At 38.4% G+C, this 15,693-nt stretch overlaps 2 protein-coding genes and 1 long non-coding RNA gene across 3 annotated transcripts; 1 reads left to right on the forward strand and 2 right to left on the reverse strand.

Annotated features, from left to right (window-relative positions):
• The first annotated feature begins 4,359 nt into the window (after window positions 1-4,359).
• On the forward strand, window positions 4,360-12,810 carry rap1gapl (RAP1 GTPase activating protein-like). The gene is made up of 19 exons (XM_067449609.1): window positions 4,360-4,737; window positions 4,841-4,873; window positions 4,957-5,050; window positions 5,211-5,246; window positions 5,374-5,421; window positions 7,799-7,996; window positions 8,130-8,227; window positions 8,313-8,391; window positions 8,472-8,525; window positions 8,681-8,764; window positions 8,876-8,976; window positions 9,096-9,225; window positions 10,662-10,823; window positions 11,250-11,321; window positions 11,565-11,651; window positions 11,746-11,901; window positions 11,990-12,073; window positions 12,197-12,207; window positions 12,336-12,810. The coding sequence occupies exons 1-19, from the start codon at window positions 4,673-4,675 to the stop codon at window positions 12,400-12,402; spliced, it is 1,659 nt and encodes a 552-aa protein (XP_067305710.1). The 5' UTR covers window positions 4,360-4,672; the 3' UTR covers window positions 12,403-12,810.
• Window positions 5,317-9,157, reverse strand: LOC137083668 (uncharacterized). The gene is made up of 3 exons (XR_010906570.1): window positions 9,065-9,157; window positions 7,830-7,935; window positions 5,317-5,433 (listed from the first exon to the last, which is right to left on the reverse strand). It is a non-coding gene; the product is annotated as an uncharacterized lncRNA (long non-coding RNA).
• A 613-nt stretch (window positions 12,811-13,423) lies between the features above and the next one.
• rps9 (ribosomal protein S9) lies at window positions 13,424-15,282 on the reverse strand. Its single transcript, XM_067449611.1, has 5 exons — window positions 15,243-15,282; window positions 14,699-14,816; window positions 14,500-14,617; window positions 14,137-14,323; window positions 13,424-13,696 (listed from the first exon to the last, which is right to left on the reverse strand). Exons 2-5 carry the CDS (start codon window positions 14,798-14,800, stop codon window positions 13,519-13,521), a joined length of 585 nt encoding a protein of 194 aa, XP_067305712.1. The 5' UTR covers window positions 14,801-14,816; window positions 15,243-15,282; the 3' UTR covers window positions 13,424-13,518.
• Window positions 15,283-15,693: the final 411 nt, after the last annotated feature.

The following is a 15,693-nucleotide window of genomic DNA, read 5'->3' on the forward strand; positions in this document are numbered from 1 at the left end:
ATATGACTGTCTTTTTTTGGATTGCATTGTGTAAGAAATTAGATGTAGTCTACCACACAAATGCTTCAGATAGGCTATAATTATAAAAAATACACCAATGGTTAGCATATACTAACATGATTTATTGAAGAAAAGTGAAGTTTTAACATTTTTTAGAAGACTTTAAATGTTATGACTAATAAAGCATAGAGATCACATGACATGTTGTGATGCAAATTTCCGGGTGTCATAATTTGTATCTTGTATACCTCTGACTTTGTAAAGTGGTGGTTTCCCCTTATAACATTAAATCGGGTTTTTTATAGACATTCATATCTCCATAAGTACTTAATCTTTATCATAAAATATATGTTGTATTCCTTATTTATTTCAAATTATCCAGATCATTTAATATAACAATGTGTTTTCTAGGCGTAAAGAATTTTAAAGATAAAAAAATGGAGCCAATACGATCCAAGGTGCGGTGTACAGAAGCGGAGGCTGGAGCAGGGAAAGATGGGAAATGGAAACGGGAAAATTGGTTGGATAAGCAGAAGAGAAGGAGTAATGTTGATGTAGAACTGAAAATAAAGATGGAGGTCGGTGGAATGAATGAAAGACGAACACAGGCTTTAGGACATGCTACAAAGGGACAAAGTCAAATTAAGCATTCAAGAAAGACAACTTCCAAAGAACAGATGAACAATGAAGCAAAGGGACAATGGAGGAATAAAGACTTACTAAAAGAACATGATAGTGTAAAAAGGCCCACTAAAGGACCACAACTGGATGTAAGTTACCATTTGTCCAAAAGGACTGAAGCCAAAGTTGGGAGCAGTTCAGAACCAGGAATCGGGCACAATTCAAGTTTTTTTTCGCATGAAAAAGCAAGGCCTGGTTCCAGATTAGTGACCACCTCTAGCACCAGCCCCAGTGGAATATCAGTAAGTGACTACCTAGTACTTCTAAAGTCACTCCACATTAACCTGCCCAAAGGTGTTTTGAATCCTAAAGTCATCAGTCTTTCACACAATGCAGGCATCATTCAGAAAGCCCAGGATATTGTAAAAAAGCTGGAAAACTTTACGCTTCAGTTTAACAGTATTCCACGTCTTGGCTGCCGGGAACTTAAGAACTCACTGTCATTGAAAGACAATGGAAAAGTACTTGAAATCACAGTGATGATTTTCTTTGAAAAAAGAGAAGATTCAAAAGCAAATCTAAGAGAACAATGGAGCAAGAATGCGTCAAACACAAGCAGTGGATTCAGGTTCAGAGACAAATATAAGACAGTAGCCATCTCGACACCCGCTATGTATGCTACAACACAGACAAGGAGCTGGAGACATTTAGAAGTTGGAGACAATCTTGCACACATTTCTGAAGGTGTGAGAGTAAATATCCGCGAAATTGAGACCAGAGACTATTGTGACGAGTCAGCTCTCTGGACGACCTCCTCTCCACAAAGGTTTGGCAAATATCTGCAGAACCCAGCAGATGAAAGTGAATGCCTCAAGTTCTACCATGAGCTTCATGAAAATGACACAAACAGGACAGTCAGGTACACCAAAGGTAACAAGGTAGAGTTTGGATTCCTCTCTGGAAGACTAGACTTCTTAGCAGAAGTAAAAGGGGAAAAAGAGGAAAAAATGGTGATTGAGTGTAAAGGAACCACTGGAGATATGATAAGCAAAGTTTTCACTAAACCAAAAAATGGTGGTCGTTGTGCACACCTTAATGAAACACACGAGTACTGCTATCAAGTTCAGGCCTACATGTACATTTTAAACAGGGTAGCAAAACAAACAAAAAGCTTCACCTCAGACAGGGCCGTCATGGTGATCCGACATTACCAGAAGAATGGGCAAGAACCCAGAGATTTCTACTGGAATTACCTGAGAAAGAATGAAGCAATACAACAGAAAATTGATGAACTGCATGCTTTCTGTGCAGAAGAGGTTCTGGCCTGTTTCCTTGCTGTTCTGAATCTGGTATTCCAGAAAGCCACATAACATGAAGCTCTAGAACTTCCGAAGAACTTCTACAAGTTATGTCTCAGTACTGTAGCAATGCATGAAAGCATTCATGAGAAGTTACAAAATTAATACACTTGTAAGGACAGTGTGTTGGGGAAAAAACATGACGTTTACAAAGCATGATGTTGCTAAAATAGATATTATTAGAATAAGGAACCATATATATAAAAAAGATGGTTTCATTTCTCCCAGTAATTCACATACTAGCCAGGATATATATAGTTTTGAATATAAAGAAATAGACAATATTCTCAAGTAATATATTTTTTTTACTTGATATTTTACTTTTTTTCTTTGCTGATTATTGATTATTGCTGTTTAGGTTCAGGGTTCCAATCTATTCAACTATTATGTATGTTAAATTTAGTTTATAAAAAACTTTTATAAAACAGCAAGCATAACCTTCAAAAAAGCAGCAACTGAATTCACTTTACATTACATTTTTTAATTTGCTTTGATCCACTCCTTTAAGTGGACTGTTAGTGAAGACATTCATATATATTTATATGTAACTTATATATCACACACACACACACACAAATACACACACAAATACACACACACACACACACACACACACACATATATATATATATATATATATATATATATATATATATATATATATATATATATATATATATATATATATATATATATACACTCACCTAAAGGATTATTAGGAACACCATACTAATACCGTGTTTGACCCCCTTTCGCCTTCAGAACTGCCTTAATTCTACATGGCATTGATTCATCAAGGTGCTGAAAGCATTCTTTAGAAATGTTGGGCCATATTGATAGGATAACATCTTGCAGTTGATGGAGATTTGTGGGATGCACATCCAGGGCACGAAGCTCCCGTTCCACCAAATCCCAAAGCTGCTCTATTGGGTTGAGATCTGGTAACTGACTGTGAGGGCCATCAAGCTTTGTGACATGGTACATTACCCTGCTGAAAGTAGCCATCAGAGGATGGGTACATGATGGTTATAAAGGGATGGACAGGGTCAGAAACAATGCTCAGGTAAGCCGTAGCATTTAAACGATGCCCAATTGGCACTAAGGGGCCTAAAGTGTGCCAAGAAAACATCCCCCACACCATTACACCACCACCACCAGTCTGCACAGTGGTAACAAGGCATGATGGATCCATTATATTTATGCTAAATTCTATACCATCTGAATGTCTCAACAGAAATTGAGACTCATCAGACCAGGCAACATTTTTCCAGTCTTCAACTGGCCAATTTTGGTGAGCTTGTGCAAATTGTAGCCTCTTTTTCCTATTTGTAGTGGAGATGAGTGTTCTGCTCTTGTAGCCCATCCGCCTCAAGGTTGTGCGTGTTGTGGCTTCACAAATGCTTTCCTGCATACCTTGGTTGTAATAAGTGGTTATTTCAGTCAAAGTTGCTCTTCTGTCAGCTTGAATCAGTCGGCCCATTCTCCTCTGACCTCTAGCATCAACAAGGCATTTTCGCCCACAGGACTGGCGCATACTGGATGTTTTTCCCTTTCCACACCATTCTTTGTAAACCCTAGAAATGGCTGTGCGTGAAAATGCCATTATAACTGAGCAGATTGTGAAATACTCATACTGGCCCGTCTGGCACCAACAACCATGCCACGCTCAAAATTGCTTAAATCACCTTTCTTTTCCATTCTGACATTCAGTTTGGAGTTCAGGAGATTGTCTTGACCAGGACCACACCCCTAAATGCATTGAAGCAACTCCCATGTGATTGGTTGATTAGATAATTGCATTAATGAGAAATTGAACAGGTGTTGCTAATAATCCTTTAGGTGAGTGTATAAGAGCTACATAATTTTTCTTGTAGGCTCACATTTTTATGAATTGACATAAACCCATAAACCGCCAAAATGGAGTGTAATCATATTGTATGAGATTTCCACTGTACATTTTAAGTAATATGTAAATAAATTGCTTTAAGATTGATTAAAGTAAAAAATGGTATGGCTTTACAATTCAACAACAGAAACTAATAAAGATTCCCGACAGAAAACCCTTATTTGAGTGTCTGCTCCTTCTCAACATCACTTTTTCATTTCTCTTTTCTCTCGCCGGTTAAGTCTCTTGACCCCCCCTCACTCTTTCTCTCTCTTTCTCTTCCTCTTTTTCCTGCTCCCACCCTCTCTCCCCTGCTGCCTTGCCTCCTCTCTCTAAGAGAGTTTGGTCAATAATTGATGAATCTTGCTTACTGAAAGGGTAACAGGTCTATAGAAGTCCATTGCCCATTCATGTATCTTTCCCTCCTCCCAGAGCAGGTTTATTTGAGAGGCTGCATAAACGCTACACAAACGCTTTTAAACTAATTCAGCGAGCGAATATTCACCATTGTATATATTCAGAGCCTTTTAGTTGGTCTGTATATGTGCAGTAGTTCACTGACCTCTGATGTCAGTGGCAGGAGATGGGCATGCAAGAGTTACTCCTGTCAGTCAACAGGCAGCAGGAGACAAGGAAGGATGTAGGGAGAGATTAAATGAGAGAGTAGCAGGGGGCAGGGAGAAGAGAGAGAGAGCGATACATATACACACACACAGAGACAGAGAGAAGCAGTTAATTCCCTATCAGGAGTGATGGCCTGCATGCCTGGTTAGCATATTTCTGTGGCTGCCTATAATAAACACTTACCATGGAGGGGAGAAACGAGAAGTTGTTCTCTAGAAAAAGAAGTTTCACATTCGGAGCTTACGGCGGGTGAGTGGATATGACAAATGGCATTCAGACACTACTGTAATTTAAAAACAGTGCTGTCTGAATTAAGGATTTCAGTCATGTTTCGTCTTTATTCTGTGTCCAGGATTGACAAGTTCATCACTGGAAATGAGAGCAGGTCAGATTACAGTTTGGGTTTGTTGGTGTGCTCAGGTGTCTGAACTCAGTTAGACTTTTCCAGAACGCCTGTCTCTGTTACAGCTGTGCAGAATCTGTGGGTCACAACATACTGGATATTTTGGATTCCCCCTCCAGTGAGGTTAAGCCACTCACCTCTGCACCGTCCAGTCAGAAGGTAAGAAGGTATCTCCCGTTTTAGACATTCTGAAGATGTTGAAAATAAATGCATGGAGAAAGTAAACAAATCATGGAAACATTGAGGAGAAACTGGACAAATTGAATTTTATATTGATAAGATTCTCTGCTTCTATCATTACCTCGTCATCTCTCTACAGGTCACGGAGTTGTTTGCCATCATTGAAAAGCTACAAGTAACATCCTCATCTTTCTCTCTTTCGCTCCACATTCTTTTTCAGAGTATACAATGCAGTGTAAATACAGTGTGGTTGTCTTGTTCTGTCGCAGTGATGATTTCTCTGTGGTTGTGTCTGTCTGCAGGGTAGCAGATTGGATGAACAACGTTGTGAGTTCCCACCACCTTTGAGGGTAGGGGTTTGCCTAAAAAAATATAAATAAGTAGTGGATACTCAAAAACTATTTGTTTATGTGAAAGTTTCAGTCTACAGAGAACTATTTTCAGCTAATCATAAGAGGTGTTTCTTCAACTAAAGCACTTTTATGTCCCAGTTTTTATTATTTTTTGATAAAAGAAGGTCACATTTAAAATGGCAGTTTTATAGCGTTTAACAACCTTTATTAGAAAAATGTTCGAAATATAAATTTCCATCACTGTATGCAATTAAACACACTTTGAGATTATGTGGAAGTTTCACTGTGATGGAAAGGATGACACTTAAAGTGATGCATGTATATACATTGTTAAATTTGAATATTTAGTGAGAGAGTAGAAAGTATGATTTAAGAGAGTTTATTTTCTAATAGTCCAAGGCGCTAAAAGTGCCCGTGGATGAAGAAACACCTTCATATGCATGTACATGTTGCATACTTGCATGTACATTCCATTCAAAAGTCTGGGGTCAGGTTTTTGGAGAAGAAAAAAAATATTATTTTTATTCAGCAAGGACACTTAAAGGGTTACTTCAGCGATTAGCATATGGCTTTGTATCAAAAATCCTGGAGTATATTCGAATAATTGTGCTCCCCCTCCTCATATCCCCCTGAGACAAGAGATTTATGCATTTTATTTCTGGAAAAATTCCTCCCATGACTCGTCAATTTGCGTCATGAGAGGAATTTTTGGCCAGAGGCTAAAGACTACAGCCAGCAGAGGGAGCTATTTCCACATGTTTTCAACTCGCACATGGGGGATGGGAGATCGCACTCACAGCTCAGCTCACAGCCTCAGGCATTCATGGAAACGGTGCGGCAGGAGGAGAAAAGTAAGTGTTTCAACTTCTACAATTTATTCCTATGAAAGTTAAGCTTCCAAAGGCATTAACTGAAAACGCGTCAGACTGAACACGTACTGTGAATTTATTCGCAGGTGGTCGAATAAATGCTTTTAATGAATTAGCCTAAGATCGAATTCATGCTAGATTTTTTTTGCTATAAATTATAGACATGGCATCTGAGGACTAATTCTCTTTTTTTCTCCGTTATTTTGCTTTATTTCCAGATTTGTTTAAACTCGTTCTTGTATGCACACGCGCTCTTCAAAAAATGTGCATTGACAAACTAAAAGACATAAATGACATTTGTATGTATTCAAAATAAAATATATGATCGTACTGAATGTCAGCTTGCTTTATTTTGCTCAAGATAAGATCTTTTTATGTCAAGTCCACATATGTCATGCAAATCTGCTGCTGGACAGGTCGAGAGCTATCGTTGCAACCACACACGTTTGCGATGATGTATATAGATGTTCGTTCGAACGATGATTTCGGGAAACACAGATTCGAACTATGTTGATAACAACGAAACTAATAATGCTTTTGGCTAACGATGCTATTCATTTAGCCTAATCTTGCACAAACAATATAAATTGGTACGTTTGGTCAATGTCTGTGTTTTATATGTGCCTTATAAATACTTGCCCTTTGTAGCGAACCTAAACTGGTTCATTACCTGACTTAAGCCAAGGTAAAAAAAAAAAGAAAGAAAGAAAGTGGTAATTTAACGTTAGTAGTTAGCCGCAGGCTAGTGCCAACATTGTGACAACGACGGTAGAGTTAAGCCCTGGTAAATAAACAAAATGTTTTCTGTAAACTGTAGACTGATTCAATAGTTAGGTGAAGTTTGATATCTGGCAATTTGACCTGTGGCCTGCTGCAGACTGTCTTACATTAGCGCTTTCATAGTAGATCGCGTTGTTTTTCTGACCCCATGCTGAGCGCACCTATGATGTTTACAAACATTGAAGGGGTCTATTACATTAATGACCCAGTTTAAATACAGATTCATCTTCCCAGCGCTGAAGTACCCCTTTAACATGTCAAAGGTGACAATAAATACATTTATAATGTTAAAAAGAACATTCTATTTAAAATAAATGCTGTTCTTTTGAGCTTTCTATTAATCAAATAATCCTGAAAAAAATGTATCTTGGTTTTCAACAAAAAATATGAAGCAGCACAAGCGTTTTCAACTAGCCTGATGTGGTCATACTCAATTCTAGTCAGCATATGAGTACAGCCCGACCTAAAAAAGTTGTGGGCGGGGCTAAGTTCGACTGGCTTCCAGGCTAGTTTTCAACATTGCTAAAATAAGAAATCTTACACCATATCACCAAATCACCATATTACAATGGAGGTTGTTGAAAATTCAGCTTTGTCACCGCAGGAATAAAATGCATTTAAAAATATATTCAAATAGAAGAAAAAAAAATCTTACTGACCCCAAACCTTTGAACCATTGTGTAGTGGGAACTTGAAACTATACACTATCACTATTGATCACTCAGACACGACTGTTAAAGATTGGAGATGGCTTACCTCTCATCCTGCCCCCTAAATCTGGAGGTTATTGGATCGACCCTCCCCTGGATAGACACGTGGAGACCAGCCCTACTCTCTCTCAGGGGGGATTTGGTCTGGAGAGCTATGATATCATGGAGCGAGACAGTGAAGCTAGAGTCTATCAGGAATTCTTCCGCCACAGAGTCAGTGATCTTTTTTTGTTTCTTTTGGAAAACTTCCAACTCTTTTGAAGAGACCCTGGCACACGAAATAGTTATGTAACTAAAAATGTTTTTTTTAATATTATTTTCATCCTTTCTTTCATCTTTGCAACAGTATCATCATTCGTTCACTGCCTGTGACCCTTCTCTTGGACCCCTAGTTTTATCTGTTTGCCTTGAGGAAGAGGAAAATCGCCTGAGAGTCATTCTGAGGTGAGTATTTTGTGACCACCTTACAAGTCATTCATTATGATGATGTGCAATAATTACTTTCCTCTTTTTTTCTTTCTTTTATCAGAATGAAGGAGTGCTCAATTCATGGCACATTCTCTGTTTCTCTCTTTCAACAATTTCCCACGGCAGTGGAGCTGGCAAAGGTATCTTACAACTGGAATTAATTGATTCACAATTGAATGAAAGAAAATAGAAGGTTAACTTTGATTTGTTTTTATTCAAGATGCTGTGTTCAAGTGTCAGCGTGCCATGTTTTGAGGCTGTGAGCTACTTAAAGGTACATTTTCACTTGTCGAATCTGTCTGTATGATCTGGCCGAAGTGCTAACTTGCATTGTTGTTTTATAAATTGACAAATTCCATAAAGTAACAATGTTTCTGACACAATCAATGCAAATGTCATCCATCTTCTCTTTTTTTCCTGCATCAAAAGGCCCCAGAGGTCATAATGGCGTTTGATGAACATAGAGTGTCTCAAAACTTTAAATTTGGTGTTTTATACCAGAGAGAAGGACAGGTATCAAAATGCACAACAACAAAAAATATGCTTTACTGCTTTTACCTGTTTTCCATTGCCATATTTTTAGTTTGACTAGGTCTTGTTTGTCGAATAATGTATGTGATATAGTTAACAGAGGAAGACATTCTCAGTAACAATGAGGAAAGTGAGGAGTTTTTGGAGTTTTTATCAATTCTCGGACAGACTGTCAACCTGCAAGGATTTACAGGGTAAGAGAGTAGGACTCACTCATAATGATATTGATTGATAATTTCATCATCAATATCAAAGCACTACTTTAAAATGTGTTATCATCACCTGTCAAAAGAACACATTTTCCATCTCTTAGGTTCAGGGGAGGTCTGGATGTCTCTCATGGCCAGACAGGAAATGAAGCAGTTTTCACCTCATTCCATGGACGAGAGATTATGTTCCATGTTGTCACTAAACTGCCATTCACAGAAGGAGATACACAACAGGTGAAATTTTATGAACATGTTTTTAATTAGTGAAAATTATCAATTAACCTCTTTTATTTAAACCTCTGTACCATAATGTATGTTATAATATAGGCTATGCTGATATTCAGACCAACAGCACAGCACGACTGTTTTGCATTTAAGGAACAGTTAAACAGTAAACAAGAAGTTAATATTGAGTAACTTACATTTTTGACACAACATTGAAGTTGCTTAAAGGGATAGTTCGCCCAAAATTGATGTCATTAATAATTCACCCTAATGACGTTCCACACCCGTAAGACCTCCGTTCATCTTCAGAACACAGTTTAAGATATTTTATAATTAGTCCGACAGCATATCTAGAGCCCCTTTCACACTGCACGTCGGACCCGCAATATTCCCGGAACATTGCCGGGTCGCCTTCTGTGTGAAAGCAACCACGTCCCGGCATTGATTACCGAATTCGACCCGGGTCGGGGACCTAGTAATATTGCGGTATTCGACCCGGGACGAGCACTGTGTGAACAAAAGCCGAAACTAATGCCGCAACGTGTACGTAGTTATCGTGCGACTCCTAGAGCTTGTTTTTTCAATAATACATCCCTGCAGTGCCAGAAGAGCTTGTCGGTGTTTTAAACGCAGAGAGTGTTCGTATACAAAAGAAACTAAATTTAAACAAGCAGAAACGTGTGCAAACTGGACACAAGTCGAGACCACGGAGCTACTGACTATCTGTGCTGAAGCTGAGATCGCTCGCCATTATACGTCACATCAGGATGTCACGTGTAAACTCGACCCGGGAACGTTAAGCGTTGTGTGTGAAAGCGCACATATTACGGCATTTTGCTGGCAGTGTGAATGGACCAAATCTAGCGGCCCGGGAACAAATGCCGGGTCGCATTATCCGTGTATTTGCCGGAATCGCAGTGTGAAAGGGGCTTAAGTGTAGGCACACTATACTGTCCATGTCCAGAAAGGGAATAAAAAAATCATCAAAGTAGTCCATATGTGACATCAGTTAGTTAGTTAGAATCTCTTAAAGCTTCGAACATACATTTTGGTCCAAAAATAGCAAAAACTATGACTGTATTCAGCATTGTCTTCTCTTCAGCGTTTGTTTTCAAACCTCAAATAAAGATTCATGAAACAGTGTATTGATTCATGATTCGGATCGCCAATGTCAAGTGATTTCAGCAGTTTGGCAGTTTGACACGCAATCAAATCATGAATTACACATTAATGAGATAAATTTCATTTTTGGGTAAAATAACCCTTTATGAATGAATGAATGAGTAAATGAATGAATGAATGACTAATAAATTCCCTTGTTGCTAGAGTAGCTACCTGCTAACTATAATAAATCCTGAAATGAAACAATAAGAGAGAGGAGTAAGTGTAAAAACAAACTTATAAACAATATTCTTTTAACTCTACTCTTCTCTTCCTCCCCTCAGTTGCAGAGAAAGAGACACATTGGGAATGATATTGTTGCCCTGGTTTATCAGGAGGGTCACACTCCTTTTATTTCAGATGTGATCAGATCCCACTTCTTGCATTGTTTCATTGCAGTACGGAGAATAAAGAGAGAAAATGAGGGAGATGGAGGATCATTTCAGGTAAAAAATAAAATAAAATAGCTTTATTACACTCTTTTAAAAATTATTTTATTTGCAGGTTTATATTTCAATAAAAATTTAAAAAAATGAGAGAAAAAATAAACAAGAACAAGTGGGAAATAAGGTAAAAAAATAAAATAGAATTTATAATTTAAAATTGTACTATAATACAGGATGAAGCTTTTTTTATTGGAGATTTTTTAAAGTTATGATAATAGTAAACATAAATCAGAAGTAAGTACTTTACAGTTTAAATTGAGGGTTTCTTACTTTGTCAATATGGTATTTACACTCCACATAAAAATGTAATTGAATGTATCATATAGTATACAATGTATCTTATTTTTTAGAAATATCAGAGTGAAAAAGCTTTTTCAGCGCTCAATGTGTACCACATAGCTTCGAACCCTCTTGTTTGATTGACAGGTATCTGTCACTGCTAGGGAGGATGTGCCCCCCTTTGGCCCACCCCTTCCTACACCACCTATTTTTACAGAGGTGAGATCACATGAATTATAATAATCCAGAGGTTTAAGCAAGGCAGCTTTCAACTTTCTTACATCAGTACAATTATTTAGAATTTTGCCTCAAATAAGAAACATGATAGACCTTCTACATTTCCTTTGCCATCTGTGAATGTTTATAAAATATAAATTCAACAAAAACATGCAAATACAATTTTATTTAAAAGAAAAATCTTTTTAATTAGTCCCTGACAATGCTCTGAATTTTCACTTCCAGGGCTCAGTTTTAAGAGAGTTCCTTTTGACCAAACTTATAAATGCTGAAATCTCTTGTTACAAGGCCGAGAAATTCAGTCGACTCGAGGTAACCAGACATAAAACTGATTTAACCATTCACTTACATCACCCCCTCATCGTATAGCATGTGTGCTTCTATTTCTCTCTTTTTGTGATCTCAGTCACGAACACGTTCATCTCTCTTGGAAGCACTACGATCTGAACTGTCTTCCCGTTCCCAATGCATGTTGGGAGAGCCATCACTGCCCAGCATCCCTCTCACTGAAGGGGGGAGGAGTGTTCCAGAGGGTGGTGGAGGATTCATTGAGAACTTTAAGGTAGATAATCTAAACAATAGGCCTTGATATTAGTACTGGATTGTGCTTACTGCGTGTAGCCTACTTATGTCTCCCTCTCTATCTCAAGAGAGCTATTAGAGTGCGAAGCCACTCTTTCGATACCTTGGGAGTACCAAAGAAGGCAGCTGGTGTAGCAGGGCAGCGGCCAAAGGTCAGCAAATACCAGTAACACACTGTTCTCCTAATACACGTGACAATATATTTTATCATAATTTTTGTGGTTTTGCATAAGTATGATCATATTTTTTCTCTCACTGCTATAACACTGGAAAAGGATGGTGAAAGGTAAAAACAAATATATTTTAATATATATATAAAAATATAAATATATATAACAATTTTCATGGCATGTTAAGTGCAATAGAACTTCTCACACAAGTTGTGTATATTTTTATATTTTACCTCACTCACAGCGAGCAGACAAGCACCGTGGGATACACTGAAATGAGAGGTCAAACCAGTCCCCAGGACGACCTATAGGTGACGGATGCAACACTATATCAGGCCTAAGCACAAGAAAAGACTAAGATAGGTGCTTAAAATCTATTAAAGAGTACAAAGCACAAGTAAATAGATAATTTAACTAAAACTTTATGTATTAAGGTAAGTTGTGACTAGCTTCAAGTGCAAGCAATCATAAAGATATGAAAATGTAAAATTTCAGATACTCTATTATATTTGAATGTATTATTTGAAGTGGCATATTTTAGATTCAGTGGCTGCTTATACCTGATGTACCCCAGTGAAGGTGCATGTTCAATGTCTGGAATTGTACAAAGTATTTTTCTGCAAATTAGCCATCCAGCTGTGTATATTTTAAATGTATTTAAATATTTCAGTTATTTGCAACAAGCCAGCCAATAAATATGACATTTTATGTATTTAAGGTTGCGGAAAATTGTAATATTTCTATATCAAATATACAAATCTATACCTTATATACAAGATGTCTGTCCCTTCATTAGTTGTGCAAGTGTTGCAAACTGTTTTTATGCAAATACTTCTTTCCTGGAGCTCAACCAGTAGAGCATGGCGCTAGCAACACCAAGGTCATGGGTTCAATTCACAGGGAAAGCAAGAACTGACAATAATGTTAAATGCGTACCTTGAATGCAGTGCAAGTCGCTTTGGATAAAAGCGTCTGCCAAATGCATAAATGTAAATGGTTTGCAGCATGAACAGCTTAAATTAACTGCACTTACTGCATTTACGTGAAACCACTAAATCAGAAATCTCATTCACAGGAAATTACTTTAGCATTGGAAGAAAAAAAGTGAATTCAGGAGTTAGAACTTTAACTGTCCATATCCCACAGGAACACATTTTAACTTCTTAAAATAAGACTTGCAACAGACCTTTAGGCTACTTTGGGTCCATTTAGAAACCCTTTGAGTAAACAGCATTTCATGATCCATTAAAGCACTTACAATTAACTATAAAATGGAAACATTTCTCAGTTAATACAAACGCAACACTTGAAAAGGACGAGCAGAGACAATAATTGGGAACAAGCCATTTTTTTTATTGAAAACTCAAGGGAAAAGAGCAAACAAAGCAAGCACTGCTGAGTCTCTCCACCCCACTGAAGGAAGAAGTTTAATCCTCCTCTTCATCATCACCGCCTCCAGCACCACCCTGGGCCTTCTTGGCATTCTTTCTCTTCACGCGTCCAGGGCGACCACCACCGTATGGTGAGCGGAGAGAGAAGTCGATGTGCTTCTGGCTGTCCAGCCTCACCACAAAGGAGGGGATGTTCACAACCTGCTTGCGCACCCTGCAGGACAGCAGAAATTCAAATTTAGCCAAATGCAATGAAGCTTACTCACATCAGGAACTGTTGCTGAACTCGAGGCCTCATTGACGAGGAATTCTTGACACCACTGACAATCTGACAGTTTTGAAGTTTAAATCACTGGCCAAGAGAAATGTAGCTACAGTACAAGACCTCAAAGTGCCCACATACGTTACCTTGTAGACTGTTTCGTGCAATAAAGCACCCCAGACATCATGGAAAGCTCTGGGTTTTGGGCTTTTACTATAAGCAAAGGTATACGGTTTAATCACCGAATTGACCTTGCAGAATATTTCATTCCCACTCACCAGGAGGAGTTTAAACATGGTCAGCTAATGAAAGAGGAAGAAAGCCTCAATGCACAAGTTCAGCAAAATGATTTAAGCTTAAGTCCTGAGGTTGCTACACATTCTGCATCTTACCGGATGTGCCTCTGACGGATGAGCACACGTGCATGGTGGATGCTCTTGGCCAGGCCAAGCTTGAAGACCTGGGTCTGCAGCCTCCTCTCCAAGAAATCCTCCACTTTCAAGCCCAGAATGTAATCGAGCTTCATCTTGCCCTCATCCAGCACTCCAATGCGCACCAGACGCCTGAGCAAAGCATTACCTAAAATAATAAGAAACCAGTGAGGAGAAAGTAGATACAATACCAAACAGAGTTAAGCAAATAAATGGCCTCATTGACGAGGAATTCTTGGCAACACTGACAATCAGACTAACAATTGCTTTTAATCATTGGCCAGTTTTAAATACAACCTAAAGTCACAATTGACAAACATCTACCTTCAAAGAGACGTCTAGCATCCTTCTCATCCAGAGTGAGAAGCTCTCTGGCAGCTTTGCGGATTTTGGCCAGAGTGAACTTCACACGCCACACTTCTCTCTTGTTTCGGAGTCCATACTCACCTGTGGAAGATAGGATTTCAAATTATATATACAAGTTACATTAAGGACAAATCAATATTTTCCCTTATTTTTTGACCTCACCAATGAGTTTCAACTCCTGGTCGAGACGTGACTTCTCGAAGGGACGTCTGGGGGTGACGTACGTCTTACTACAAACCCAACTCCTGGCAACCGGCATGGCGACTTATCGACGCCTGAGAATTAGAAACCATTTTATTAAACAATGACATTTAATATTTAACACGTAACCAATAGTGTTTCAACTTCTTGGTTATCGTCGTAAGCCTTCGTTTTAAAACATTTTAACGTTAATCTGGATCATTTGACTAATCAAGTTGAAGAACCTTGATATATGTACGCAACCGTTCTGGAGGAAATTAATTTTTTAACATAGTATGAACAGATCACTTTATGACTAGGCCGGAACGCCTTATGGAAACACGTTGCCATGCACCGGGCGATACAGCAAGTTTCTCCGCATGATGTAGCCAACTAAAAATAGTGGACGCGTAAAACAGTCCCCTACTATACACACGTTTCTTAAGGTTCAAAATAAAAACATCCAGAGTACAAATAATGAGAAATTATGGCAAAAATAAGGAGGCCCCGGCCGCCATTACCTGTCTGTGTCAGGCTCGCAAAGTAAAGAGAACGTGCTTGCAGCGCTTCCGGAAATTTATAGGCGTATTTTAAACTACAGAACCCACAAAGCTCTGCGGCTTCCGTTAAAAACACTGTTTATAAATGATTTGCTTCCCCCTACTGACCAAAAAGGCACATTTCTATCAAACGAGCACTACTATAAAACAACAGACGTCGATTATTATCAAATGAATTAATCAAAACGCCTTTCTATTCAGAAGTAGGTCAAGGCAAGAACACATGACGAATCTGTATCGCGTTTTAATTTGAATTAGTTTCCAAAGCACATGACTGACTCACCGTGATATTTATAATGGGGATTGTGGGGGAATTTGATGTACGTATTGCCGAACAGCTGTGACGTTGGTAGGTAATGAATTATGTACGAAAGAGTTTCTAAATCTAATGTCAGTACTAGTTGTCACTGTT

The sequence above is a fragment of the Pseudorasbora parva genome, chromosome 7, assembly GCF_024679245.1.
Source record: "Pseudorasbora parva isolate DD20220531a chromosome 7, ASM2467924v1, whole genome shotgun sequence".
Lineage (NCBI taxonomy): Eukaryota > Metazoa > Chordata > Actinopteri > Cypriniformes > Gobionidae > Pseudorasbora > Pseudorasbora parva.

Coding starts and splice junctions, on each gene's coding strand:
- rap1gapl (XM_067449609.1), top strand. CDS start 4,673: ATGGAGGGGAGAAACGAGAAGTTGTTCTCTAGAAAAAGAAGTTTCACA. Junction 4,738..4,840: donor ACATTCGGAGCTTACGGCGG/GTGAGTGGATAT, acceptor TTCTGTGTCCAG/GATTGACAAGTTCATCACTG. Junction 11,652..11,745: donor AGAAATTCAGTCGACTCGAG/GTAACCAGACAT, acceptor TTGTGATCTCAG/TCACGAACACGTTCATCTCT.
- rps9 (XM_067449611.1), bottom strand. CDS start 14,800: ATGCCGGTTGCCAGGAGTTGGGTTTGTAGTAAGACGTACGTCACCCCC. Junction 14,618..14,698: donor AGTTGAAACTCATTGGTGAG/GTCAAAAAATAA, acceptor TCCACAGGTGAG/TATGGACTCCGAAACAAGAG. Junction 14,324..14,499: donor TGCTAGACGTCTCTTTGAAG/GTAGATGTTTGT, acceptor TTATTATTTTAG/GTAATGCTTTGCTCAGGCGT.